The 27,846-nt window shown below is 37.0% G+C and overlaps 1 protein-coding gene across 1 annotated transcript; it reads left to right on the top strand.

The window, feature by feature from the left end:
* The first annotated feature begins 725 nt into the window (after positions 1-725).
* Positions 726-21,593, top strand: FTCDNL1 (formiminotransferase cyclodeaminase N-terminal like). Its single transcript, XM_025039313.1, is given in 7 exon segments — positions 726-806; positions 808-844; positions 3,458-3,551; positions 4,704-4,801; positions 4,804-4,872; positions 21,408-21,492; positions 21,494-21,593. Coding segments are annotated over 7 exon segments (564 nt in total).
* The last annotated feature ends 6,253 nt before the right edge of the window (positions 21,594-27,846 follow it).

The following is a 27,846-nucleotide window of genomic DNA, read 5'->3' as shown; positions in this document are numbered from 1 at the left end:
AAGCATCCTCCAAAACGTGTGTAATTATCCATTTTCAGTGAAAGAGTCACATTCTGGGCATTAATCAATAACATCAGAGTACATGTCAGCTTTTAGTCCCAGGTACAGAGTCCTGTGAAGATTTTAAACTGATTTAGAAACTTTGGAGATCAAAGTACAAGAGGAACTTAGTCAAATAGTTGTCATTTGAAGCCCCCAAGTGAGTCTCTTTGTTCATATACTCCCCATGGCGTGGCCTATAGAGATACATTTTCTTTTTATCAGAGGAATATAAGAATCAGCATATTAAATAGTCTCCCTTATTTCTCTTTTCTTTATTTCCCCAATAAGTCTCATTCAACAAAAGGATCGTGCTTATTTGTTAAATAGTGCAGACCTCTAAAGCAGCATAAGCTAAGGAAGATAATGCTTAAAAGGGAATAATATACTTAATGAAAAAGTTTCACTTATATGACAGAATTAGGCTGACTAATTTGAGGGATATTTTCTAGTATTGTTACTACGTTCATATGTTTGTATGTGCATGACCTCATACACATGGTTTCTTGGTTGAGCCAATCTGAGGGTTTTGTCATTTAGGTGTTCTCTAGGAATGTAATAGTGAAGTGTTAATGTTTTGACTGCACAGTTTCCAAAGAGCTATGATTTTTTTTATGGTTAATGAACATGAAAATATTAATGAACTGTAGAGACTGAAATGAAGACTATTTTAGAAAAAACTCAGCATGTCTCCCTCCAGACTGGAGCTCCGTTTGGCTGCCTGTTTACTAAACATTTCAGAAGCCAGAAGAAAACGCATTGTTGAGGAACATAGTAAAAGCAACTCTTCTTGGAAAAAATGGTAGGAACAACAGACAATTGAAGAGGATATGCAGTGTTTTGATTATCGATACTCTGTAGACAGTATCTGTAGAACACTCTTCCTAGATTTCCCCCCTTGTTCTTGGGCTCTTACAGTTTCTGCAGGATTCCAGGACACTGAGATTGATCAGTTAATCTGATGTGCACATATGCTGTTTTCCAAAAGCCTGCATGTATTCAGCAGTCCGGTTCTTCACATTGGAGATTAAGTGTCTGAAATGGCCACTGTTTAGGATATTGACAGGCTCCTGAGCAGGATATAGTTACATAAAGGTTTAATGTTCTCCTCATGGGCTATTTATTTGATCATTAATAGAATGGGCATAATTGTACATTATGCTTTTTGTTCTGCAGATTACATGAAAAATAAACTTGCCAAATACCAACAACTTTCCCAAGCACTCCTGCCAGTAAAGCCCTTGCTGTCATTACAGCACTATTATATCTATTCCATTTTCTCCATATAATGACTGTTAAGCAATTGCATATAAGTGATGTGCAAAAGATCACTTAGCAGTTCAGGAGATTGGAACTCAAGCCTCCTTACTCCCTGGGCCAGTATTTACTATGAAAGATACCACTTTTTTTTTTTTTTTCTTTTTTTCGCCCTTGTTAAAGTGTTGCTGTAATAACACACAGTTCTAGATATCATTTGTTTTTACTCACACACCCACCCACCCACCACAGTGTATTTACAGTTTTACAATGGTTTAAATAGAAAAGCTTTGTTATTAAATCAAGTTTCTTGGCAACAGGTGAGCTTTAGGACCATAGCCCCAGAGCATTTCAGATAGTATATTTTAATTTCCGATAGTTATTTTTGATTTGGTTACAGCTTTTCATGAGAGAGAAGTGTTTCCCCCAGCCCATTTCTAACGATTAGCACATTTAAGTTACTGTCTTGCAGTAGCTGGAAATGTCTATGGAAATTCCTGATAATTGCTGATAAGAAAACGCCTCTGGAGTCAGCATACAGCTGCGCTTTTGCACTCTCTTTGTGGGAAGAGCCTGCTTGGGCTCCTCATTGTCAGACACAGTACATCTAATGGGATTGGGTTACCTGTCTCTGTGATTAAGTGAATGTGCGGAGACATTTGTGGAAGCCACACACTGATGGACGCCTGGGTCTCAACTCACAGTTTTTATCAGCTTATTAGTAGCAGCAGCTCAAATGGAATTATAGCTATTACACTCCATTACAAATACCAAACAATTTACTTCTGCTGAGATTCAGACTGACAGCTCCTCCTGCCAGCAGTAATTTTTTTTTTTTGTATCTGCATGCTTAAGAAATTGCAAGAGAAAGTGTTTCATTCTTTCAGCATTTGATTTAATTGAATCATATGAAACTGAGAATAAAAAATTTTCAGAAGATTTAGGATGAAAAAATAAAATAAAATAATCTCTTCTTCTGAGAGCTAGAGTATGTTGAAAAATACATTAAAAAGGAGACTGTATGATCTTCTTCTTGCTTCATCTTTTATAGTTATGAAAATGCAAGGAGGGTAGCACTAGTTAAGAAAATGACCTATTGTTTTACAGATACCTTAAAGGCATTTATTTTAAAGTGAGTGGGATAAAACTGTATCACCTATAAGTTTTCTAATTAAAGTAATGTGAAAACATTTAAATGGTCCAAAAGGTCTTAGGTAAGAAAACCTACTTATAAATTTTAGACCTACACCAGGGCAGGGCTGTATTAGATGCTCATTTGGCTTTGAGTGAGTGACATAAGTTTTATCTTTTCACGTTATTAAAATTAATAGCATAGGGCTGCTGTAAGCTCTGTAGTTCCTGAGTGTAACTTATTTTTCCTCTCTTCTGAAAAGATTAATTGTTAAGCTGCCAGGGGACAGGGCGACAAAGGTATAATGGCCTAGCGAAAGCTTTAATTACCGCCTGAAAACTTTTGTCCTTCACTTTGAATTTGCTTTTGTAGACTTAAGGGGGGCTTTTAAGGGGCCTGAACCAGGCTCATAAACTTCAGAAATAGCTTTGGGGTTACGTGTGGCTGCCATACACTATAGGGCAGCGTTCTCCTCCAGGTTACACATTCAAGTGAGTCACAAGCCACTGGAAGCTGGAAGTCGTTAACATCTGAAGGCTGTTGGTGGCCTCTGAAAAGGAGATGGTGGAGGCAGAATGGTTTCTAATAGACAGGTGCATGCATCCCAGAAACCTCTGCTTCAGGCACTAATTGGCCTATTCTAGTTTTTCCAGATGTCAGATTTTGATTCAGACAGTTTGATTTCTGGGGTTGGGAAGGAAAAAATTGATAAAGCCTAGAAGATGAGATTGACAAAGAGCAGAATTTAGAGTGATATGATTTGGCAGTTGAAAAAAGAGGCTACGTCTTAGACCAAGTTAAGAGACACCAGAGCGTAGAGTCTGAGATGAGCAGTCTGGTTATATCGGAAGTTGCAATGAGAAGTGGGCATTGCTACGCACGAATTTTATGATCAGGTGATGTCACTTCAAAGGTGACATCCCAGAATTTTTCTGTTGAACTAAATTTAATTCTATCAAAAGAAATAAAGTATTACTTTTTATCACAGAAAATAATTTTTGCATTTACATTTTTTTTTCTTTACAAGGTAAAAACATCCTGAACTATCAGTGCTCAATATATTTTCTGATCAAGACTATAGCAGATCCGTTATTCCAATAGCAGCTTCTTTCTTTACATATATGTCTTTTGATGAAGGATAGGCTTCAGGTAGACCTGAATGCTCTTCAATTATTGACTTCCTGTTTAAATCTGAATACTGCATTATGTAGAGAGTCTACCTTAAAACTGCATTTCATCATTTTTCTGAGCATGTACGTATCAAACATTTTCCATTTCCTCTTCATTAAAATGAACTTTGGGGTCCAAGATTTAATAACATTCCTTCCCTGAAGATGATCACATAACCTTTGTGGTTAAGAAAAAACATCTTCAAGTTTTAACCTGTGAAATGATAGTATTGAAGTCAGCCTTGATTTCATTGATAGCATGGACTGAAACATGCTAAAGAGTTGTATTTTAGGTCGGGAGCCAGAAATCTTGAGTTGGTTCATGCACTGAAAGGAAATGGGCTCCAGTTCTCATGTTGTAAGGTTTAGTGGGACAACTTGAATTTGAAGGATCATAATTGTTTAAACAAAAACCTGCTTATCTTAATATTGCTGAGTAAAGTGTTCAAAATATTTTCAAATAAACTTTATTTCAACTTAGCAGACTGTCTTTTTTCAAAAGGTATGTTTGAAGAGCAAAGAGCAAATTGATAACTCTCAGCAAACATAGGACAAGTTATCTTGAATATTAATCAAAAGAAGTAAAATTTACTTCTTCGTTCTTTATCTCTCTTGCTAAAATAGTCATACTACACTGCAAATGAAAACTCAAAGTCATAACATAAAACTTTTAGGTGTCTATAATATATATTTATGTATAACAACTTAATGAAAAATCTAAATACTGGATAAAAGCAAAACTAAAATAAGTACATATACTTTAAAAAAATTTATGTTTGTATGTATATTTTAACAAATTTATAAAAAATTTTGATTAATCAGATTAATTTGATAAAGTTGAAAAAATTAAAATAACCAATTGTAAAAAATACAGAGTTGTTTAAGACTGATAAACAGTGCATAATTCCTCTACTTTGGGGAATAAAGAACTGGAAGAAATGTGAAACTTTATGACAATTAGGAGGCGGGACAAAGGGAAATGTTGGATCTTTTTTTTTATTTTGTATGCAAAAATTTTTTATACAGATTACAAAAAAACAACTAGTGGTACAATAAAATATAGCTGCTTTTTTTAGCTGTTTGAAAGTTTAATGATTGTTTTTTAGAATTTTACCTTTTTAAGGGAATACTATTCTGACTGCCTGAGTGAAGACCTTTCAGTCTGTCAATACAGAGATTCGGGAGGGAATCCACCCTTGCTTGGGAGAGTGGACCTGATTCCCGTGTATCTGCTCACTGATGTTGGAATGGGAGAGTGTGGAGCTGTGGCCAGAAGTAAGAGAAAGTTTGGAGTAGTGTGTCATTTCTTAATGGAAACCATTTTTACAAATCAGAACAGCTCGTGACAATATAATCATTCCGAAACTCCCCGGGAAAAGTCGACCTTGAAGACTTGTATCAACAATAAGCTTTCATGAGTTGCAGTGGCACACTGTGTCTTCGTGACTCATCCTTCCACTTTCCATGCCGTGACACCATGGAGCACTAACTGCTGTGGGATGAGGCAAATCAATCATTTTGTCCCTTACGAATTCATGATAGATCATAAGGAAACAGTAGTTTTTAATGAGTTCCTTAGACTCTTCAGAGTAGAACGATGGTGTGTTTGCCCATCTGTGTCTTATTTTCTTGAGCAGGGGTAATGATGAGGTTGAAAAACCACTTAAATGTTAACTTCTACCCCTTTTTCCTCTGCCTTTTTCCCTTTTTTTCCCTATGCACAACTCTCTTTAAGATTTTCTTTAGAACTGAACTGTCACATGCTTGATTTCAGCCCCAGGGGTAAGTTTAATTTGGAAAATTTGAGCTATGTCACTTGAGGTGTTTTTGAATTAGGCAAATTGGGAGAAAAGAAAGACCTTTTGCCTGGACTGTCTAGCTGTACTACGGTTAATTACGACATGCAGAGGCTCATAACCTTTGGGGAAAAGTCCGGCCTTAGGATAATTGCATTCTTCTCTGTATGACCTCAGAAATCCCTCTATGATGTTGCCTCATTTTTATTTACATTTGGGATGTAAATTTGGACTCTAGCTGAGCTACATCAAGCACTAGAAATAGGAAATGAGACTTGTTTCCAGAGGAGAACCTCACTTTGTGCTGCATTTTAACACGACCGGACAATCCAAGTATTATTTCCCAGGGAAATCCGGGCCCCAAATTTGCTTTCCTTTTTATCCAAGAAAGAGTTAAAATTCAACATGGGGGAAAATATGTTTCACACAGCAATGAAGAGTTCAGAATTGTGCAGACCAGAGTAATGATTTTAATTGTCTTCAAAACAATTATGTTCAATTACGTTAAATCTCAAATTAGCTAGTACATGAAGTTCTTCATTACATCACGACCAGTCCACCCCAGATGTTCATCCCGCGTAGGAGACGGTTGACAGTCGGAGGCTCTGGACACAGTGTTTCTCTCTTCTCTTGCCCTTTTGCTTCATTGGCAGCTACTGTACCTCATGATTTAAACATGGACATTTCTAATTAAATGAGAGCTCAGCTGCATTCTTGAACTAATTTATAACATTTGATTTGAAATGTAATAGCTTTAATTTTCATCTGATTAAAAACAGTCATATACTGTACATGGTTACTATTTTGATGCTCCAACATGCAGTTTTTATTTTTACATTCCCCTTTCTACACAGCTGTTCATCTAATATCATCCAAATTTTTTTAATTTTTTTTTTTGTAACAGCTCGCTTAGGCATTCTTATAAGGCAAAAAAGTATTCACATTCTAGGATCTCGCTATTCTCAAAATAATGAAGGGACATTTTTCACTAGGGTAACCCCTTCTCAGGGAAACCAACTTTCAAAGAATTTAACCAACTTTCTTTGGGAAGAAGAGCATTGGAGAACATTCCAATGTGATATAATAGGTAGTTGATGTCGATATATGTAATTCATATATGCTTTGTACGCAGAAATTCTGAATCATGTATTTCAGAATTTTTTTTTATATCAGCTGTAAGCTTGCTCATATCTTAAGGAAGGGGTTATTAAAGTAGGGAGCGAAATTGATATCCAGGGCATTTATAAATACTGTCAAAATCATTTGCAAGTTTTTATACATGTGCTTTTTTGTATCCATACATAGGCACACACACTCACACAAAATTTTGCATATAATTTTAGTTAAAAAACTTCTAGAATAAAGGGCACAGCAATGCAGAGGTCAGAGGTGCGAGCAGCCTGGGCTTCAGGATCTGTGAAGGACTTCAGTATGACTGGCCAGAACTTAGAGGTGAGATGGGATGGGGAAGACATTCCTGGGAATGTTGAAAAAAAAAAAAGCACAGGAGGTGGAGGTCGGATCATGAAATCTTACATGCCAGGTGAATGAGTTCAAACCTTATCCTAAAGTCGATGGGAAAAATGGAAGAATTTTAAGCAAGAAAGTGATATGATTGGCTTTGAATTTTAGAAAGATCCCTCTGCCTGCGTGATAGAAAATGGGCAGGAACAGGCAGACCAGTTTGGAAAGTTGACGGCGGCCTAAGAAAATAGGGAATGGAGAGAGATTCCATAGGATGGTGTGGTGTGGGTGGGGAACAAAACAGTGATATGAAAATGTCATCACTTAACAAGTGATGGAAGAAAGGAGACTTGGAGGGAAGGAGCACGGGTACATTTTTTACATGCTGGTATTTGGCAGTTGGATATATAGTTGAGAGCTAGGAGGCACATACATCTAGACTTCCTTTCACCCTGCCCCTCATTCCAACTAACTAACTAACTCTCTCATTCTCTCTCTCTCGCTCTCTCGCTCTCTCTCCAATCCTTCCTCTTCTCAGTATACTTATATCAAAATTTGGGTCTATACTTAGTGGTTACATTGTTATAACAATGTAAACATTGTTCACAACAAATCATTTAAAATATTATTATTTCACCCTTTCTGCACAACTTTTTTGCTGGAGTTGACCATTTTTTTTGATTGTTTACTTCATTTTTTATATACTTATTATTACTGGTTTAACTTCAAACTGTCAATGACAACATTTCTCCATGCATTCAGACAGAACACTCTGTGTGTTGAATATTCTACCAATTTCATCCTCTTAAAGAAATATCTTCTAGAACTCTTTGACCTTTTGCAATTAGGACTGTTTGCCCTCAATTTGTTGAGAATAATTGTCATTCTAGGATCTCTGCGGGGTTCTCTTTATCTTTCTCTATGTTGGATTCTTGGATTCCTGAATCCCATTTTCTCCCTCACCCCTCTCTTTTAAAATTTTTGTCCTTGTTTTGGTGGAACACATCCTGTATTAGCCTTCAAAAAACAGAGAAGTACATTTTTATCACCTTGCGTGTCTGAAAAATGCCATCATTCTACTTTCACATTTAATTGTTAACTCAGCCAAGTATAGAATTCCAGGCCTGTATTTTGAAAACATCGTGTCAATAAATTCTTATTTTCATGTTGCTATTGAGACTTCTGAAGCCATTATAATTCCTGATCCTTGTATGCGATCTGTCATTTTTCTCTGGATGCCTAAGATTTTCACTTTGTTCCCAGCATTCTGAAATTTCTGTGACGTTCCTTTGTCTGGGTCTGTTTTCATTCCTTGTTGTGGATACTTGGTAGATCCTTTGAATCCTTGAACCTCTTGACCTTCCGTGCTGGACAATTCTCTTGAATTATTCTACTGATGATTTCTTTCATTTTTCTCAGATTTTTTTTTTTTATGGAAGCCCCATTACTTAGATATTGGAACTCTAGAATTGGTTCTCTATAATTTATTTTCTCTTTTTACATTACTATATTTATATAATACTTTCTGGCAAATTTCCTCTACTTCCATAAGTTTTTCATTTCTTCCAAGTGCTTTTAATTTAATCCCTAAATGTTCCTTTTATTTTATTATTTAAAATAACATCGTGGTCTTGTCCCATGAATGCAATGTCACTGGATAATTGACATTTTCTTCTTCCTGCATAGTGTCTGTTCTCCACTCTAACTCCACCCCCAGGTTTTTTTTTTCTTGTGTGTTTTAAAGGCTTTCTTCAAATGTCTGATAATCCATGGTTGGCTACTTAGTTTAAGAGTGGACACCACAAGACTGAATGGGTATTCAGAGTATGTAGGTGAGGTTTGTCAGGCTGATCTGGCTGAGTTGTTTCTTTGGGGATCTTATATGTCATTTTTTTTTTTTTGTATTTTCCTCTTGGGCTGTTCACATTCCCCAGAGAAGGATCTTCCAGTCTTCAGCCTGGAGGGTAGACATAGCTGCCTGTGTTTTAGGAGCTGAGTAGTGGAAGAGGGCTAGAAAAGTCTCAGTCTTTAGCTTGTGAATATTCTCTTAATTTCCTCTTTTTATTAATCATCTCTGCCCTTACCTGTGCCCAGTATCTCCCAGCCTAGACACCATGGATTTTACCTCTTGTCTCTTCTTCCACGGTTGCAGGCAGGGCCGTTGCCCATCTGTGTGGAGGAGGATGGGATCCTTCCATGCTTAAACAGACTTCCCACCAGTCTCCCTCCTTTGGTTTCTGCCTTTGGTTTCTCCCTCCCAAAGCGAGGTCGTCAGTTCCGACCACTTTCAGGTACCTGTGGTATAAAGTAGGTTGCTGCTGTCCCTCTTGCCGCCTTGGATCTAATCACCTACCACTCTTACATCTGCTCAAGTTCCAATGCTATTGCCTCTTCTTCCCTTTCTATTTGAGTGAGTCAATGCTTTTAAAAAATATCTCTTTACCGTCTTTTTCCTGGGGACTTGGGAAGAAGTGAAAGTCAACACAGGGACCCACACTCCCCTTTACTTGGAAGTCTCCACTTCTCTAATTCTCCTGATGATTTGTAATTATCAAGAATCCTTCCAGAACAACGAATTCACCTAATTTGGAATCATTGGTAAATCTACAGGAACATTATTCTTTCGCCTGATGTCTAATTCAGTGTTGAAGATGTTTAGTCTTACTTTCTGTACTTTCTGATATTTTTATTGACCATTTCTCGAAGGATTCCTGTGGGTCATAGTGCTTGCTGTATGTTTTCTACTTCTTCCTTACTCGGTGTTTTCACATGCAGGAGCCAGAGTTTCTGAAACTTGACCTGTTTCCCATTCACATACAAACCTTCATGAGAAGGATTAAATGAAAATGGAGGGGAGGGGTCAGAGCAGAAGTTACTCAGAAATTCTCCAGTGATCTACCAGTGCAAATGGGCTTACCTAACATGTACGTTCATACTGTCTAGCTTTAAAAGTCTGGACCATAGCTATAAATTTTGTAAATGATGTGGAAACTTGCTTTTTGTTTTATGTCGTTAATGAAATAAAATCATGTTTGTTCAATGCCGTATAATTGACATTATTTAGAAGCCTGGAAAGAAAAAGTGTTAGCTTTTCTTTCCAGGCTTCTAAATAATGTAAGTTATATGTATAAAGTAAAAGTAAGTTATATGTATAAAGAAATAGCTCTTACATGATTGAGTTTCTTGTGATTTATCTCAAAATATATAAAACATTAATGAACTTGATTAGAATTATCAGCCTCGTTAGATGTTTTTTCGAGTATTTTTATGACTTGGAGGACATGTGCCATGACAAATTCACACGACGTCAACACTTGTGTGATAGTCTTGAGACCCTTTGATTACTTTATTACAGATTGTCAAAACATGGGTTGATCTGGCAAATCAGGAACAACTTTTCACTTCAAGAATTTTCTACTCTGATTCTCCAGTTGCTATGGAGATTGCCTTATAAAACAGCCTTGGATTTGGTTGAGATTAGTCAATTTAGATGCTGGGTTCTGATATAGTTCTCTCCACCATCAGCACTGCCCTCGTTGCCATAGCATGAAAACAGTGGTTGATTTTACGAGCATACTTTAACATAGTTTTAGGACATAGCATTTAATTTGAGAATTATACAATGCTGCCACCATATAAAGAGCTGAAAAAACAAGGGATGGTGCATTGGGAAAATACTTAAAATATTAAAATTGATTTCCAGTGACGTTAGTCCATTTTATCTCCTGTGAAGGAGAATTATCAGGTTGTTCACCCATGCTTATTCCTACAGGCTTAATAAATGCAACAGGATTATATCTACCTTGTAAAACAGATACTGATGAGGAATAAAAAGGACAAGTGGGAGAACTGAGATAAACTAACCTATTCTTCCGTGACCAGCAATTGTAGGTGAACCTAACCATACTTGGAAAAGCCGCACTCTTTTCTCTTACTTTGGCTCTGTGGTAAGCCGAAATTCAAACAAGTTAAAACCCCTTGGGGCAACACAGAGCTGTTAGATAAATGGTCTTATCTTTTGTCTCTGAGATGGACAATTCTAAGGCCCATCCATTTCCATTGCTCACAGCGCTGATTAGCTTGGTAACGCAGCCTTGTATTGGCTTTCTCTCCTCTATGTCACTCTTGATGTATACTGAATAGGGTTTATTGAAAATATTGACAAGAATAAATGTACTATCAGAATCTTCTAGTTGGAGTGAATAGGTGAAGTGCATGAAATCTTGCTGCCTGACTGTATACTTTTTGTAATTCTTTCCTAGTCGAGAAGTCACTTGTAAGATTTAGAGTTAAAAACTGTGAGACCTACCTTCCTCCTCAAAGTTTAGAGGCTCATGGTTTTCTGATTTTGAGTAGTTATTAGTTATCTACAGTCCCCAGGGACTGAAGCTTTATGATTACTGATGGTGTTTAAAAGAATGTGGACCTAATAGGGGTTTTATAACAGGTGATTGATGCCACGCTAACTTTTTGAGCCCAGGTGCCCTGACCGTGGAGATGCTTTTCCTGAATTCCTTTTCTTTTTTATTCCTGCTTCCTAGCATTTGTTGTGACTTCTAGTGTCAAGGCCTCCAGGATTAGAAAATCCTGAAGAAATGACATAGTGATACTAGTGGTATTGATGGACCTGAAAGATTAAGTGTGTCAACTCATCTTCTACACCCCCGGGCACCCACCAGCCCACCTGCCTGGTCTCTACTGGTCAAACTGAGAGTGATTCTTCAGGAGACCCAGAGCATGTGATAATAGTAATGGCGACAACGTATGATTATAACATCATCATTAATTAGATTATCATTTATTGTTTAACTATTAAAATTGCATATATTAAATTGCTCATTCTTCAATTTTAATTAACCAAAAATATATAGTGGGTTAATTTCTTGAGATATTAATTGTTGTGTGTTTTTTTCCTCTATAGCCTATGTGTGACTGTTTCTTGGGCAGTCTGAGTTATCTGTTACCTTGAGGGGTATAGAATTGTTATAATCAGAATGAGGAAGTGACAGTTACTGTTCATGTTTGAATTTTTGCCAGCCAAAAGGAGAGGCCTTGGAAAAGCAGGGAACGAAGTATTCCATAGCAATAAAATAGAGAAAGAAGGAGGCCACTTTACTCTCTGCTCTGAGGAGATGAAGACTAGGGTGGGATTTGAGCGGAGGGCATTACAAAGAGTCTTCCTTCCCCAAATTTTGAACCAATTGAACAGTAGAGAAAGGCAGGTGAGAAATGGAAATATTAATTTTGTTATTGACAAAACTCATATTGACAGCTGGATTTATCCAACTGGAGAATTAGACTCATTTAGCCAGTCAGGGGCAGCACTGGACAGCACAGGCCTGTCCTTGGAAAGCTTATGGCAAGGAGGAGTGGACCAGAATGTGTTTTTTTTGAGAGCTACCTTTAAAGAAGGAAGAAAGAGGAAGGGATAGGCCTACGCACACCCAGCTTCTCTTCCAAAGTCCCCATCAGGGAATGAATGTTGGGAAGAAGCAAGGTCAATGTCTTAATTTCCCAGGGTTGCACTAACAGAATTCCACAGACTGGGTCATTTAAACAAGAGAAGTTTACGTATAAACATAGTTCTGGAAGCTAGGAGTCCAAGACCAGGGTGTCAGCAAGGTTGGTTCCCTCTGAGGGCTGTGAGGGAAGGATCTGTTCCATTTTGGCTTGTAGATGGCATTCACATTCACACGACATTCTCCTTGTATATATTAACTGTGTCCAAATTCCCCCGTTTTATGAGGATACCAGTCATATTGGATTAGGGCCCCACCCCACTTCCAGTATATGACCTCATCTCAACTAATTAGGTCTGCAGTGACCCTGTTCCCAAATAAGGCCACATTATGAGGTCCTGGAGGCTACAACTTCAACATATGAATTTTTTTTAGGGGGTGGTGGATACAATTTAACCCATAGTAGCTAGGAAGCTGAAGAACTTTCTTTATGTGGGAAAAATGTCAGTAGCAGGCAGGAAGCATTTTTCTTCAAAAGGAGACTTAAAGAGGTGGGCATGGGATGTGTGGAAACAGGCATCCCGCGAGAGGTGGCAGAGAGGCGAGGGAAAAGGGATGGGAGGACTTGACCTGTTGGGGGGTGGAGTGGAGATGGTGAGAGTTTGGGCTAGGCTTGAGACTACTGAGAGGCTGTTGAGTGTTTTCTGTAACCCGTAGCCAGGAAAATATGTGGTTGCCAAACACACACGTGGAAATCAAACTAACTCATGCAAACTGTCTGTTTGCCAATTTAGGAGCATTGGTTGGGTGGAAGGACTAAGTTCACTCTTCATTGCTGTGGGGAGTAGGCTTTATACTGAAGACTGTTTACACATTGCTGATACATTAGCCAGAAGAAGGATTCTTGACCATCCCCAAGACTCTGCCATGTCCCGTTTGAACTACTCTGTGGAGGCAGCCCCAGCTTCTCAGTAGCCCCGCACTGGGGGAGCACTATAGGAAAGTGACAGGCCCAATCTCATTCTCACCCACGCATTACATATGTAGTATATGTGCCCATGAGTTTTTGAGTCAGCATGAGCTAAACAGTTACATCCCATCAAGTGGCTAGATGGGGAAGTCGAATAGTAAGTGGGCAAACTAAGAATTTTGGAGATGACTTAACTTGAGTTCATATCCCAGATCTGCTATTTAATTGTCAGCTGCTTTTAAGAAACATTTTTAGTCTTTTTATTTTTAGTCTTTTTTGTTTTTGTATCTATAAAATGGGGAATAATCTCATCCTGTCTGGGTGGTTACGAGACGTAAGGCCTGTGTGTAGAGCCCCTGGTTCTCTGCCTCCCACCAATGAATAGCCGCCACTATTTTTAATGTTCTCTCTGGCTTTACAGAGGAGAGTGCTGAGTTGGAGCCCAGTGTGTTCTCCTCAACTGTAAAGAGAGTGGATCCCTCTGCTCTGTTTTATGTTATCAAGATTCCAAATAAGGTGCCTTTTAAGCAAAGAGATTGCATGACAAGATATTGGAAAACCACTTGTGCAGGAGATCTCTGAAGTGCTTCTGGCTGTAAAATTCTAAGTTCTATAGCAGACACCTTTCCCCTTATTGCTTCTTCATTTACAAAATGATATTTCGTATGTATTTCAGAGAAATATTAGGAAGATAAATGAAAAGGTATTTGTACAGATCAAGAAGTATTGGAATTCCTGTTGTTTCCATTTACCACAGTAAATACTATTGCGATTATCTGGGAAAAATAATAGAGTACCTTCCCCTAAGAAAACTGGGGCCGTGAAATCTGTACTCAAAACAATTAGCACCATAGGACACAGTGAAACAAGGTACTGCATATAGTATGTCATATGTGTTAGGTCACTCAGGAAAGTATAATTCTTTAAATGAACAATATCATGTTTGTACAAAGTGGTAGTTATATCAGCATATGCCCTACAAGGGAATGACAAGCTCTTTGTATGTACATCACCGTGAAAGTACATGTTATATACGAGGAAATAAGATTCTTGGATATGAAGGTATACATATGCATAATGCGCCCTAAACTACTAATATACTATATATTTTCATGGATAACTATATCTCCATGAAAGTGTATAGTATATTAAGAATTTGGGGGTACATAATTCTTATATTTATGAGGATAGAAGATAGGTGAATTTTTTTCATTCTGTAGCTGGAAAACAGATCTAGAAACATTAAGAAACTTATTCATAGTTTTTCATCAAGATAACAGCAGAACAAAGGAGTCTCGCAACTGTTCATTTATTAGATTTGGCCTGGAACTTTTTATTAATTCTTTAAAAAAAATTTCAAGCATTAACAGGTAAGGTGAAAGTTCACCTCTGACCATCACCCCATTCCTGGTTCCCTGAACCACCCCTGCCAACTTATGGCATGAGCATAGTATGCTCATACTACTAGAATTTAGAATTTCTCCCATGCTTTTATATATATTTACGCGCACACACACACACACACACACACATGCACACACACATACATATATATGTACATATATATATATATATACACAAATCCAATGTAATATTGCTTGTATGTGTTTGCTGTATAAATGCTGTATCATACTATAATTTGTTCATTCAGCAAGATATCTTGGAAATCTATCCATGGCATTACATATAGTTCTAGCTCATTGCTTTTAACTACTGTATAGTTGTCATAGTATGAATGTATCACATTTTATCCAGTCCCCTATCTGTGGATATTCAGATTGTTTCTCCTTTTTTCTCTAGAGCCAAAAGAAATGAATGGAATCATTAGGTATAAGTAATTAAAACTATTTTTCAAAGATTAATTTTTACATGAAAATTAATCGAGAGCTTATCCTCATTTTCTCATGACCTCATTTTCATAATCCATAACAAGTTTTTTCTTTCGATTTTATTTTTTATCACCATGCCAATGAAAACTCAGTGACACAAGTGAAATTCCTTTTTTAGCAAGTTGTTTATTTTGAATCATAGATGCTGTTATCAGCATATCATTATTTGTAAGCTTATTTGTCCTTTAGAAATGAAACATGACAGAGTAAACAGTAGCATCCAGCGATGTGTTGCAGTTTTGTTTTCCCCCTTAAATTGTTTTCTGCTGTCTCAAGAAAGAACAGGCAACAGAATGTGTCAGTAGAAATGCAATTTAGGAATTGCACTTCATCTCGTTTTTCAGCCTAATGTTTCTGTTCTTTCATCATAAAGATCAGCTGCATTTTATTTTTTTCCAGTCTCTTAGAATAACATCCAGTTCTAGTCAGCATGTTTAATGTACTTCTCGATGTTCTAGCACAATAAATTTTCATATCTCGTGCGTGTGTGCATATGGTAAAAATTTCTTCAAGTTCTAGCCATGTGGGGGAGGAATATTGCGGTTGCTTTGTTAATGCAGTGTTTGTGTTGGAGCGGTTAGGGCCCGTGCTTTAACTCTCAGCGCTGGGCGTAATGAGATGGCTTTGATGGTGGCGTGAGAGTTTAGTGGGATGGTCACAGCTTCACACTTCAAAGCCGAACATATGGGGTGAATACTGGGTAGCTTTGTGCTCTTTGGGAATGGTTGGGAGACAATTTTTAACAGCTCTGTTTAATGAAGACATTGGAAAAGAAATGCTCTATCTTTAATTTTGAATTGCAAAGAGAAAAATTCCTACCACCCCCCTTCCATAGACTAAACTAAGAATATTTTTTCCTAAGCTGCACTTAATTAGAGGCAGTGCAGCATCACACTACTACACTGTGTTTTCAAATTTCTTCTTTTTCAAAGTACTGTAGCAAGATTAATCGGCCAGTTTTATTTTAGGTATGTGTATGAATTTAGGCAAAAACTTTTAGGGCTATCTGTTTTACCATCTGAGAGGTTTTTATGGCTTCTGGTGGAGAATTTTTTTTCCCCTTCTCCTTAAAAAATACTAAATAAAAAAATTAACTAAACAAAAAACTTGGCCATATTAAGAGAGCTATACTAAAACTAGAGGATTCTTGTAAGATTTCAATTCTAGCACCCAGTTTAATTTTTAGATTCTGTGCTTTTTTACCTCTACTTATTGAGTATGAGGTAATGGGGTTGAAAATACTCTTTTTGATTGCTGTGTACTCATGAAAAGATTTGCTACTCCTTTGAGTATCATTAGAATTCTGGTTTAAAATAAATAAGCCACATATTTATTCTGTATGTGGGCCAGGGGAAAGACAATTTATCTATTCCTAGAGGAAAGGGAATGATAGACTTACATTTTTGTCCTAGTTGTACATTTTGGCTGTTATGGAAAATGTAACAAAAGTGAGCTTATCAGTTATATTTCTTGAGCTGCTGAAATGCAATTCTATTTAATAGTTAAATTCAACTCAGTTTATACCAGTAGTCCTAAATTGTTCCTGAAAGAAACAAAAGCATAAGGGAAAAGGGCAGTATTAGAAACCACTATAGACGTGAAGTACATGTTTAGTATAAGGTGGGCACATACACTTAATTAAGCAGATTCTTAAATACTGCCTTCATGTACTACTTTAACTCAATGAAATACTACCTGTTGGCCACACTTGTCTGTTATAGGCTCAGAGTAAAACATTTTTGATGGTAATATGAAGCTTAAACTTCATTGCACAGAGGAACATCTCATTGCATTGATCCTCCTTCTGCAAAGAGAAATAACCAAACTCATAGATATTTCTAAAATTAAGATGGAAAATGATAAATCTACCTGTATAGAAATGGCTAAAAATAATTTTTGTGTAAATAAGGTCAGCTAATTATGAAGGTTAAAAAATATTTTTAAAAATATTGTCATCAAATCAGCTTTTTCAGAATATAACTAGTGAAAATGGAAATAACTCATAATGGTTGTGGGAAAAAGTTGTCAAAAATGGAAGAAAAACTAAAAAATATTGTTCTTTTAATAAAGAACAATTTAGGAAGCTGCAGAGTTTTATTTTTACTTTGCCTGATTCAATATGGCGTGATGGCAGCATATTCTTTCAGCACGAGGTGATTCAGATGTTTGTCATGTCTGACTCTACTGACTGGCTCTGGTAGCCCACTGGTATATGTGTCTTTGACAGTTGTGGATGAGACTTCTGTTCCAAAGACAGTTCATGAAACATGATGACAGTGGTAGAAGATTGACCCCATGGTTTCTCACCACAGATTATTGTACTCTGGCTGGTGTCAAACCCAGCTTGCATTTTGTTAGCATGGTGACCCCTTCCTCATACTTGCAGGTTTGGGATGGTCACTGCTATTCCCCGTTTGCAGTGTCCAACATCTACAAAGTGCTTAGGAACCAAATTCAATTCATTCAACTTAACAGACTTTGTTTGTTCAAGGAGTTTGAAACTTAGATGGAGAAACAAAAGTTCTGATGTTATAGCTAATGAAAGCTGTAAAATACCACACAGACACGAGAGGGAGAAATGAATTTCAGTGAAGGGAGAGCACAGTTATGAAGCAGTATTCATTCGATAGTTCCGGTTTCTTGGTAACCACTGGAAATGCTGAAAGTCCCTGTCTGGGAATGCTAGACTCCACTGTAGAGGTTAAAATGGCTTTGCAGGAAATGCACACAGAGCTGTTGCCTTAGATAATAATACCACTTACCTGAAAGCTGATGGGACTTAGTTCCCCACAGGCTTGCGCTTGACGTGTTCAGAATTTTTATCTTCTTTAAGAGGCCTATTTGTTTGCATAATTTGAAATTACATGAAATGATTATTATATAGAGTAATCGTGAAAATAAAATGATAAAATTAAAACTAGCTCTTTTGAATAAGAAATTTATATCACAAATAAAATACTTGCTAGTAAGTATTCTTCTGACTAAATTTGAGACAGTTCTTTGAAATGCAGACAATCTACATTTACTTTTCAGCAAAATTACAAATACCTACCTTGGGTTGTGACCATTAGAAACAGATTACCTTCTTGAGTATGAAGAGTATACTGTACTGTCTCTGTTACTAAGTATCATTTTGGTTTTGGTTGTCTTTTCATTGTATGAGAATAATGAAATTTTTATTTTCTTCTTCGTTAGAGAACAAACATGAAGTTTGATTCCTTTCACCATGAATATGTGTAGAAGAGTTAATAGAAGGGGAGTGTTGTTAAAATATACAGGGATTTCTAGTAAGCAGGGACATACCAATTCAGGAAAGAATTCAGAATTTTCAAAATTCAGAACAGTGGTGTAGGCTTCCCAAGGGGCAAGAAAGCCAGCACTTCCTGAGTACTGTGTGCCTACGAGGTACCTGCCAGATGCTTCCCTTAGTTTATCTAATCTTAATCTCTTTATCTGTTCTATGGGGTAGTTGCTTTTCTTTCTTTTTCTCTCTCTATTACTCTCTTTTCATCTCCTTCTTTTTTCCTTTAGTTTTACTAAAGGATTTTAAAGCAAGTTCCAAAGATCATAAAATTAAAGTTCTTTGGTACCATCAAACACCCAGTGTATAATCTAGGCAAATGTCTTTCTCCGATGGGCTTATTTGAATCTGGATTTACACATAGTTCACATATCACATTGATTGTTGTATTTCTGTCTCTTTGATCTAGACTCGTTTCTCTACTGCCCCTGCCCCCCCACCTCCCCGCCACTGCCCCGCCATTTACTGGTTGCAGAAACTGGGTCGCCCGTGTCCTACAGAATTTCCACATTCTGGATATGTCTGTTTACTCCCTTGTTGTGTCATTTAATTTGTATCTTTATATCTCACATTTTCTACAAACTTGAAGTTAGCTCTAGAGGCTTGATTGGATTGAAGCTCAGTTTTTTGGGGGCAAATTCTTCAAAGGCGGGCTATGCACTTCACACTGCATCATACCAGAAGGCCACAATCTGGCGATGCAAACATGAATTGCCTTTATTCCTAATTGACTTTTCATGAGGGTTTCATCCATTGATGATCTTTGCCTGAAACAATTATTTTTTTATGAGTTGCAAAATTGTGATTTTTCTAATTATATCATATTTACTTACACATATATTTGTTGAATTTTTTATATTAAAAAAGTTCTTTTCCTCATCAGTTCAGGCTATCTGGCTACCCTGAAATATAGTTTCTACAGGAAAAACAGGATAAAAGATTATATTTTTTTCTTTTAGTTTCCAAATTTCTAGATAAGGAATTAGAGCTTTAGTGGAAGCTTTTCCCCCCTCCTTTTACAGATAGAGAAGCTGTTGCTCAGAGATGCCAAGTAAATTGTTTAAGATCCCAATTAGCTATTAAGGAGCAGAAATGGTTTTTAAACCAATATCTTCTGGCCTTAAAAGCATCTGCTATTTCTACTATCCCAAAATGCACCTTCCACCCGCCAATTGCTGACAGCTGGGGTTGCTACTGCAAATATCTCCCACTGCTTAGCCCTTCAGGAATCAGGCTCCAAGAATCCTCCTTTGCAGCATTCTGGGCTTTATAAACTTATGCAATACTCCAGAACTGTAGCTCCAAATGAAGGTGCTGGCCCGGATGGGCAAAGAACTGGGCAGAGCCAGGAAACGTGTTATAGTATATAGTAGGAGAGGCTTTAGGCATCACAGATTGTGCTTTAGGCTGCTGCAGCAGCCAAAGTATGAGTCACTCTAAGTTATGGTTGGAGCAGATATCAGTATTCCGAACAATTTGGAAAGTTGTCAGATGTTAAGATGGCTTAACATCCTAACTCTCTTAAATGTTCTCCCCTTTCTTCTGCCACCCCGACCCTCCGCCATCCAGGTTTAAGGGGAGAATTTAGCTAACTGCCTAAACATTATTTTACAATTCTGAAACCTCAGTTGACTGTGTGTGTCCTGTCATCTGGCCCCACCCGCTCCTCAGGACAGTGGCCCTTTAGTATCTTAGTGTTAAGGAAGCAGAGATCCCATTGTAAATTGGGGAGATTTTCTTGGCTTCCTGGTGTCTACGATATCACAGGCTTCTAATGCTGGAGTCCCTACCTGACTCAGAGAAAGAACATTTTCCAAGAATTCATACAACCCAGAAGTATAAAATATTTTTTAGTATCCTCCACATTTTACCTCTCTCATCAACATGGCGGTCTACATCAGAAACAAACAAACAACCTTAAAATTTCAGTTGGAGAGGTTTCTCTTGCTTACTGGGGCTAGAGGCCCTTTCTCAGCCTCTGATGTCCCATGATATACCCAATAAAGATTTTTTTTTCCTGCTGGCCTTGGCCAGTACCCAAATTCCCTAAATACCTAAATTTTATACATCAGACAAAAATTTATGCTCTCTCTATCCTTGCTTACAAGAGATTGTAATTAGCCCCATGAAAATGTGCTCTTAGCTGCAAACACAGGTTCTCTGAAGCAGTTCTTTAGAAAAAACAGGATAGCAATTCTGTAATGTGCTTTGAAAAGATAAGGTCAGAGACAGGATCTAGAGTAGTTACAAAGAATGGAAAAAGAGGATAAAAAATGTCATTGAGAGTAGTTTTCACAAAATTATATTTAAATATTAGGCTTCTTTACAGAACATCTGGCCCAGTGCTGCCCGATAGGGAGACCACTAGCCATGTGTGGTTACATGAAATGTGGCTAGTGCAACTGAAAAACTTAATTTTTAATGGTATTTTATTTTAATTAATTAAAACTAAAATTTAATGACACATGTAGGTAGGGATTACCGTATTGGACTGTACAGATCTGTCCCTTCTACTTTTTTCATTTCTCCTAACAATATATACGATTTGGGGCTGTTATAAAATTGTTCAAAAATGGGAGGTACCAATTTCATTAATCTGAGTGATGAATTTCCTTTGTAAAATTAGATTTGTAATGGCTTAGGCATTTGAACCTCCTCGTACAAAGATAAACTTTTATTATGAGACTAACTTCATGGGAAAATAAATTATGCCCAAACTTTGATTTTTAAAATGAGTGTGAATTATATACTTTAGTGGTGATGGTTACACAATGATGGGAATGTACTTAATGCCACTGAATTATACACTTAGAAATGGTTAAAATGGTAAATTTTGTTAAATATATTTACACAATAAAAAATTTATGCTTTATTTTCTTTCATTAGGCTTGATTTTAATTTAATCTTGTTAAAATCTCCCACTGCCCATAGGCCTTGCTGAGGATCTGGTCCTGCACATTCCTGGCTACAGCGTGTTTCAGTCCAGTGAGGCTGACCTGCCTGAGATGTGCACTCTTGACCTGCCTGGGCCTATTCACAAGGAGGGATTTCAGTGCGCTTGAACCTCACCTGGGAGCTGCACCTGCCCGAAGATGTGGTTTAATAGGTTCTCAGTAAGGTTCTGTTCTGCTTTGTTTTTAAACTTGATTATAGCATCCTGAGATACCCTTAGTTTGGCCCCTCCTGCATTATAAATTACAGTTGGAGCTTATTGAATTGGGTGAGGGTCTTCTCTCAGCTGATCAGAGAGGCTAGAAGCCCTTGTTAGATATTTGATGAAAGTCCCCCTAGAGTGATATTCAAGACATATGATGAGCCTTGCAGCATGGCCGCTGGTGGTGAGAATGATTGTAATCCCTGACCCTGGGGTAAGATCCTGGAGGCCTACTGCTATGCCAGGTGTGAGGTTGTATCCTGGGGTTTGATGGAGACAGTTGGGGGATAAGGACTTGGTGGGTGGAGGTTACTTTTAGCTGGTAGGAAAGTCTTTCAAAAATTGACCATCCAGTGTGGCCAAGTTGATGCATATAGCTGGAAATCAATTCTACAGGCACCTGAGGAAAAGCTTTTCTAGACAACAGGCTTCTAGAACTGAGAGAACAGACATTGCGAATGGTATTATCCCTTCCTCTTGATCTCACCAACTCCTGCTTCTTTTTGTTTCTCCAGCACTTCTCTGCCCTCCGCCCCTCACCTCATGCATAGGGCTTACTTTCGGTAAAGGAGTAGGGCTCCTCTCCATACTCCAACCCCATTTCCTACACTTCACCATCCTGGTGTCATTTATTTGAGTCTTAATCTTTCATTCCCAAATATCTTCTGTAGGGGTCACAAACTAAACCATGTTAGGTAACATTTTGGTAATCTGTTAATATCTCAGCAGTTACAACCAAGACTGTATACCCTAGAAGCAAGAGGTGAGCAGGCATAAGAAACACGTTTCCTCATGGCACAGCTCTGCTGCGGTTACACAAAGGCCTTTCGTTACTAAGCCCTGCTGCAGAATTCTGCTTTCAAATGAATGGTGTCTATAATCGAAATAGAGTCGTGCAATAAGAAAAGCACAAGCTTTGAGGCTGTGCTCAAATCCTGGCCTTACCATTTTGGCTGTGTGACCTCCGAGAGTTCCTTAATCTTATCAAGCTTCCGTTCCCATATCTATGAAATAGACCTAATAATTGTACCTCCCTCCCTGATAAGACTGTGAAGTTGAAATAATGTCTGTTAAGTGTTAAACACAGTACTAAAGGGCCGTTTTTTTCTTCCCTGTAGAGAGGAGGTATGTAAAAAAGTGATTATAAATGTCTTTCCTTATTTAGTTGTGGAAAAAGGAAGAAACTGATTGCTCCCTGCCAATTTGAACATCACATATTTCCCCAGGATTTCTCTCACAAATGTAGAAGTGTAAGTTTTGTGACTAAATGCTCAGAAATTTGTTTCCTGGTTTCTAATTTGAGCCTTACTAAAGACTGAAGGGATTATACCACAAACCTCATCAATGCAGTGCTGGGTGACTGAGTTTACGGTCAGTGGACGGGAATTTGAAATAGGGCTCCGTGTGTTAGAGGCCAGGAGAGCTGGCTTTAGCGTTAGTTAGGCAAACCCTTGAGAAACTTAATTCTCATTTTTCTGCTGCTGTGAGAATGTATGAGTCGGTATTTGGGAAGAACTTTAATCTGATATAACAAGCATATCTGAGTTATAAAGACCACATATTCAAAATTGGTACCAATGTGTTTAAAGATGGTATTTTCAAGGCAATATTTGATACTGGTAAAATGTAGTTACAGGCACTCATACTGCTAATGGTACTATCACTTGATATATATCAAGATGTCTAAAAATGTATATGGCTACTTTGCAAGAATTCTAGTTCTAGTGATAAATCCTAAGGAAATAATAAAAAGTCTGTGTACTTATGAACAAGTATGTTTATTGGAACATTTTAAATGTTCAATATTTGAGAATGGTTAAATAAACTATGGTGTACCTAAGTGAAAGACTATTATGCAAGCAATTAAGTGTGACATTTTGAAAGAATTTTTAGAGACATGGAAAATACAATATAAAGGAGAGCGAATTTGTAGTTAATTAATTAATGCAACAAATATTTATTAAGTACTTAGTATGTGTCAGGTACTATCATCAGTGGGCAAAATAGAATTTATATATTCTCAAAGAACTTACATTCCAGTGGACAAGGGGTGAGGAGACAAATAACAAGCTTAATAAATAATGAATTATATAGCATGCTAGAAAATGATAAATGCTGTACACCCTCCAAAAAATCATGGGTTTGAGATGGGGGTGAATTGCAGTTTTAGATAGGGTAATCCAAAGTAGGCCTCATTGTGAAGGCAGCATTGGAGCAAAGACTGGAAGGAGTGAGGCTGTTAGCCATGAGGAGGTGTGGACAAGCGTCTCAGACGAGGGAATAACCAGTGTCAAGGCCAAAGGATATAAAGTAGTATAAACAGTATGATCTCAATATCATAAAATATATATATACATCTATTTTATTTATCTCATATTTATAAGAAAAACAGTTTTAAATTTGTAATGCTTCCAACTTATTTTCATAATTTCTCCAAATCAATCTTGTGGTTATTTTCCATCATCTTTCATAATGAATAGTTATTAAGGCTTATTAAGGTTAATTTTATAAAAGCTGGATTTAAATGCATTCATTCAGATTGGATTTGATGGAAGATTCAAGATAAGAAGGAAAAAGTAGCACAACTTTTCCCCCACATGTCTTTTTTTGCTAATATTTCCTGACAAGCAGTAAAAGCCTTAGTTTATGCAAAAAATCCCCATGAAAACAAGAGTGGCTAAGGTTAGGCAACTGTTGTTCATCCAGAGGCCCCTCATTTAATAGGTGCTAATAGCAGAAAAATAAGACGTTTCAAGGAGGAAGAGTGAATATGGAATGTGGATAAATAATTAGTTTCTAATACTTCACAAGCCAGATTGGAATTCAAGTTTAAGACACACGATTAGCCCAAATCTCAGGTTATCTTATTTGTACAAATTCTCCCATAAAAAGCATTTATGTTGGAAGGAGGAAAATGCTTTTATTTTTTACAGTAATATCTATTGAAGTAGAATTTATATCACCTCTGTCATTAGGGTATAAATGTTATTTATCTAATTTTTCAAAGAATTTAGTTCCCAACAATGGTGATTTTCCTTATTTTTAAATTTAATGTCTTTATATATTTTTACCTTTTTTAAATCATATCAGTTTCTCAACACATTTTTCCACTTCTCCCATCAAAATAGAAAAGCCTCAACACATTGTTGCTGTTTATTTCTTTTCCTAAGAAAATTAAATAGAAATGATTGGTTATCAACTGAACACTTACTGTTAACTTTCCAGTGACAAATTAATCTACACAGTATCCAAGAGGAAGCAGAATCTATAAGGGAACAGGTTTCTGTTTTGAAGTTCCCTGAGAATATTATAAACAGAAGAGAAAGAAAGTGAGCTCAGAAATGATTAACACTCTTAGTCAGTGCCAAATACACAAAATCTTCTAAACCAAATTCTTTTTAAAAGTTTGTAGTTGGCCAGCTCGTGGGGAACATAAATAAGGGCAAAGCAGTAATAGTCGATACTTTTAGATCTATAAATAAATACTTTATACATATAAATTTAAAAACCCTAAACATTTATGGGATAATTTAAACACTGCTGGCTGATATGTTATACGAATGGCCTGCATATACTGTATACATCATTGTTTAAAAATAAAGGGACGGGGACAATTCTTTGAACTATATAGTTTTATATGATGCTTTAGGAATCATAGATGGAGGTAATTGGTACATCTTGGAATTAGGGACTTCTGTTTAGTTATTTAAATGAGTTACTGAGTGCTGCCCCTGCTACTTCTTTCTCTGTAAATAAGTGCAGCATCAGGCACTTTTCTTAACATTGAATGGTACAATTTACTCCACACCAAAAATTTTACATAATTTTTGAAAAATAATTTCCTGTTTTAGAATGAGTCTTTTAAGTTTTTAGGAACCTGTTTTCATAGTTTTCTGTGTTTGCTTCTAGTTGGGGTGATGGAAGATGAAATTCTCATCGTGTAATTAAGTGCGTAACCTGTAATGGAAACACGAAGGGCTTAGGCACTGCTTCTGCATGAACTGGTGAAGGGCGCTCACTGTGGAAAACTTAGAAGGAGACAGGCAGGCCACCTGAGGTTCCCCTTCATGGGCTGGCTTTATTTCATGACGATGTTAATGTATACCTACTTCTACGATTTCCTCCCTGGATTATTGCTATTCTGAAAGACTCAAAGTTGAGAAACTGAGGCTCACAGTTCCTTGCAGAGTGGGAAAACATCATAGCCATTTTGGAGAAAAACAGCTGAGCAAAGGCAGTGTCCTGAAGAGGTGGAACTTGAATTCGGAGCCCTGGGGAGCCATTCCCAGCCCTGTGCTGCATGGTTCTCACTTAGCTTTCTTTGCTATGGATTTGGCCACATGCATAAGAGTCCTGCATTCTTCCTGCCATGGAAGCAGCGGACTTAGCAATTATGCTTGAGTTTTATGGCTTTAGTCATCAAATGTCCTATTTCAGCTGTGGTTTCTCTGTAGTGCATGTTCTAAAAAATTTAAAATACCAATATGTAATGATGACTAATTGCTTTTGGTGTAATAACTGTTTATATTTTTGAACCTGAGTTCCAAGTCTGTTGCCTTGCTCTGATTGTTACTCTGAAGCAAAGATCACTTGCAAGCTAGGCTTTATCTTATTTTAACCTTCTTCGTGTTTTTATACCCAGCAACCTGCCTTTGTCCCTGATAGTCAGCAGGTTTTCAGTAAAAACCTGTTTGCTGAGGGAGCTGTACATCAGTCCACAAGAATTCAAACTGAAATGTAATCCACAAATTTGAAGTTATTTCTTCAGATATAAAAATACCCACTATCTCAAAACACCACCTCAACTTTCTCCTCACACATGTTTTAATATTAGCCACCAAAGAGGAGTTTAATATAATAAAAAGAACTTCTAAAGACACCTCTAAGCAGCTTCTGACCTCCTAAAATGATGCTCTTTCTACGGAGGAAAATATGTAGAATCTTTTTACCTTTAATTGATTGAAGATGATGGTGCCTGGAACTATTTTTGAGAATAGGGAAAAAAAAGGACACGTGTTTCTTCTGAGTACTGCTTTTTCATTGTTCTAATGGGCTCCTCGCTATTGTTTTGTCTGAATGCAGGTTTTTATTTGTGTTATTCCAGACGTGGTCCTACCACAAGCATCTTTAAACCAGACATTAATAGCATAGTTCACAGTCATTACTGCCAGTGCTCAAACACAAATATTGCATTTATGTTTGCAAAAGCTACACATCAGATGTTAATTAAGTGCATTTGGTATTTTTCTGCTTAAACAATCTGGCATAGAGAGTTTACATCTATATCAGTTCACCATAAGGTCTCTACAATATCTGAATCACCAGCCGTACAGTATATGATAAATACAGTGTTTCCACACAAGAAAATAACAGAATTGTCAGGAAAACATCAGGCCTGTTATATTTCCCTGTGAAATAATAGCAACTGAATCTCAGTTTCTTTTTCTTTTTGATAAAAAAAAAAAAAAAGTATTTAGCTAGGAGTAAACACCAATATTTAGAATGATAAATTTTTCATTAAAGAACACATGGAAAGTGAAATCATACCAAAGATTTTTTTCCTTGTTTTTAGCTTGCTTCAGGGCGTTGTGACAGTTGCGTTGGAATAAAATTGGAATTTGAGCTTTGCAGTGAGGAGATTCTGCTGCCGCCAGAGCAGCGAGTGCCAATCTGCGGGAGGCAGGAGCGGAGCTAAACCGCAAACTGAGAAACAAACTTTCACATCAGGTTTCTAATTTTAGAGTAAAAAATGGAATTACTTTAATTATATGACATTCAACTAGAAATAACAATTTGCTGGGATTAATTATCTCCCTTATTTAAAAATTCTTACTAAGTTTTAATTAGCATAAAAAGTCAAATTTAGCATTTGAATAAGGTCAGTGGGGCTGCTGGATTTAAAAGCAGAATTTGATTTATTAGAATTAGATCACCATATTACTGTTGGACTTGAGAAGGATTAAATGGAGGAAATTGGAAAAGTATGTATTTGGTCAGAAAGCAGTTTTCTCTTTCTTTCTTTCTTTCTTTCTTTCTTTCTTTCTTTCTTTCTTTCTTTCTTTCTTTCTTTCTTTCTTTCTTTCTTTCTCTCTTTCTCTCTTTCTTTCTCTCTTTCTCTCTCTTTCTCTCTCCCTCCCTGCCTCCCTCCCTCCCTCCCTCCCTTCCTTCCTTCCTTTCTTTTTCTTCTTCTTATTTTTTTTTTATTCCTTTCTTCCT

Source organism: Pteropus alecto, unplaced genomic scaffold (assembly GCF_000325575.1).
Source record: "Pteropus alecto unplaced genomic scaffold, ASM32557v1 scaffold3, whole genome shotgun sequence".
Lineage (NCBI taxonomy): Eukaryota > Metazoa > Chordata > Mammalia > Chiroptera > Pteropodidae > Pteropus > Pteropus alecto.
The sequence above is the reverse complement of the archived record's forward strand: the minus strand, read 5'-3'. Positions and strand labels throughout refer to the sequence as shown.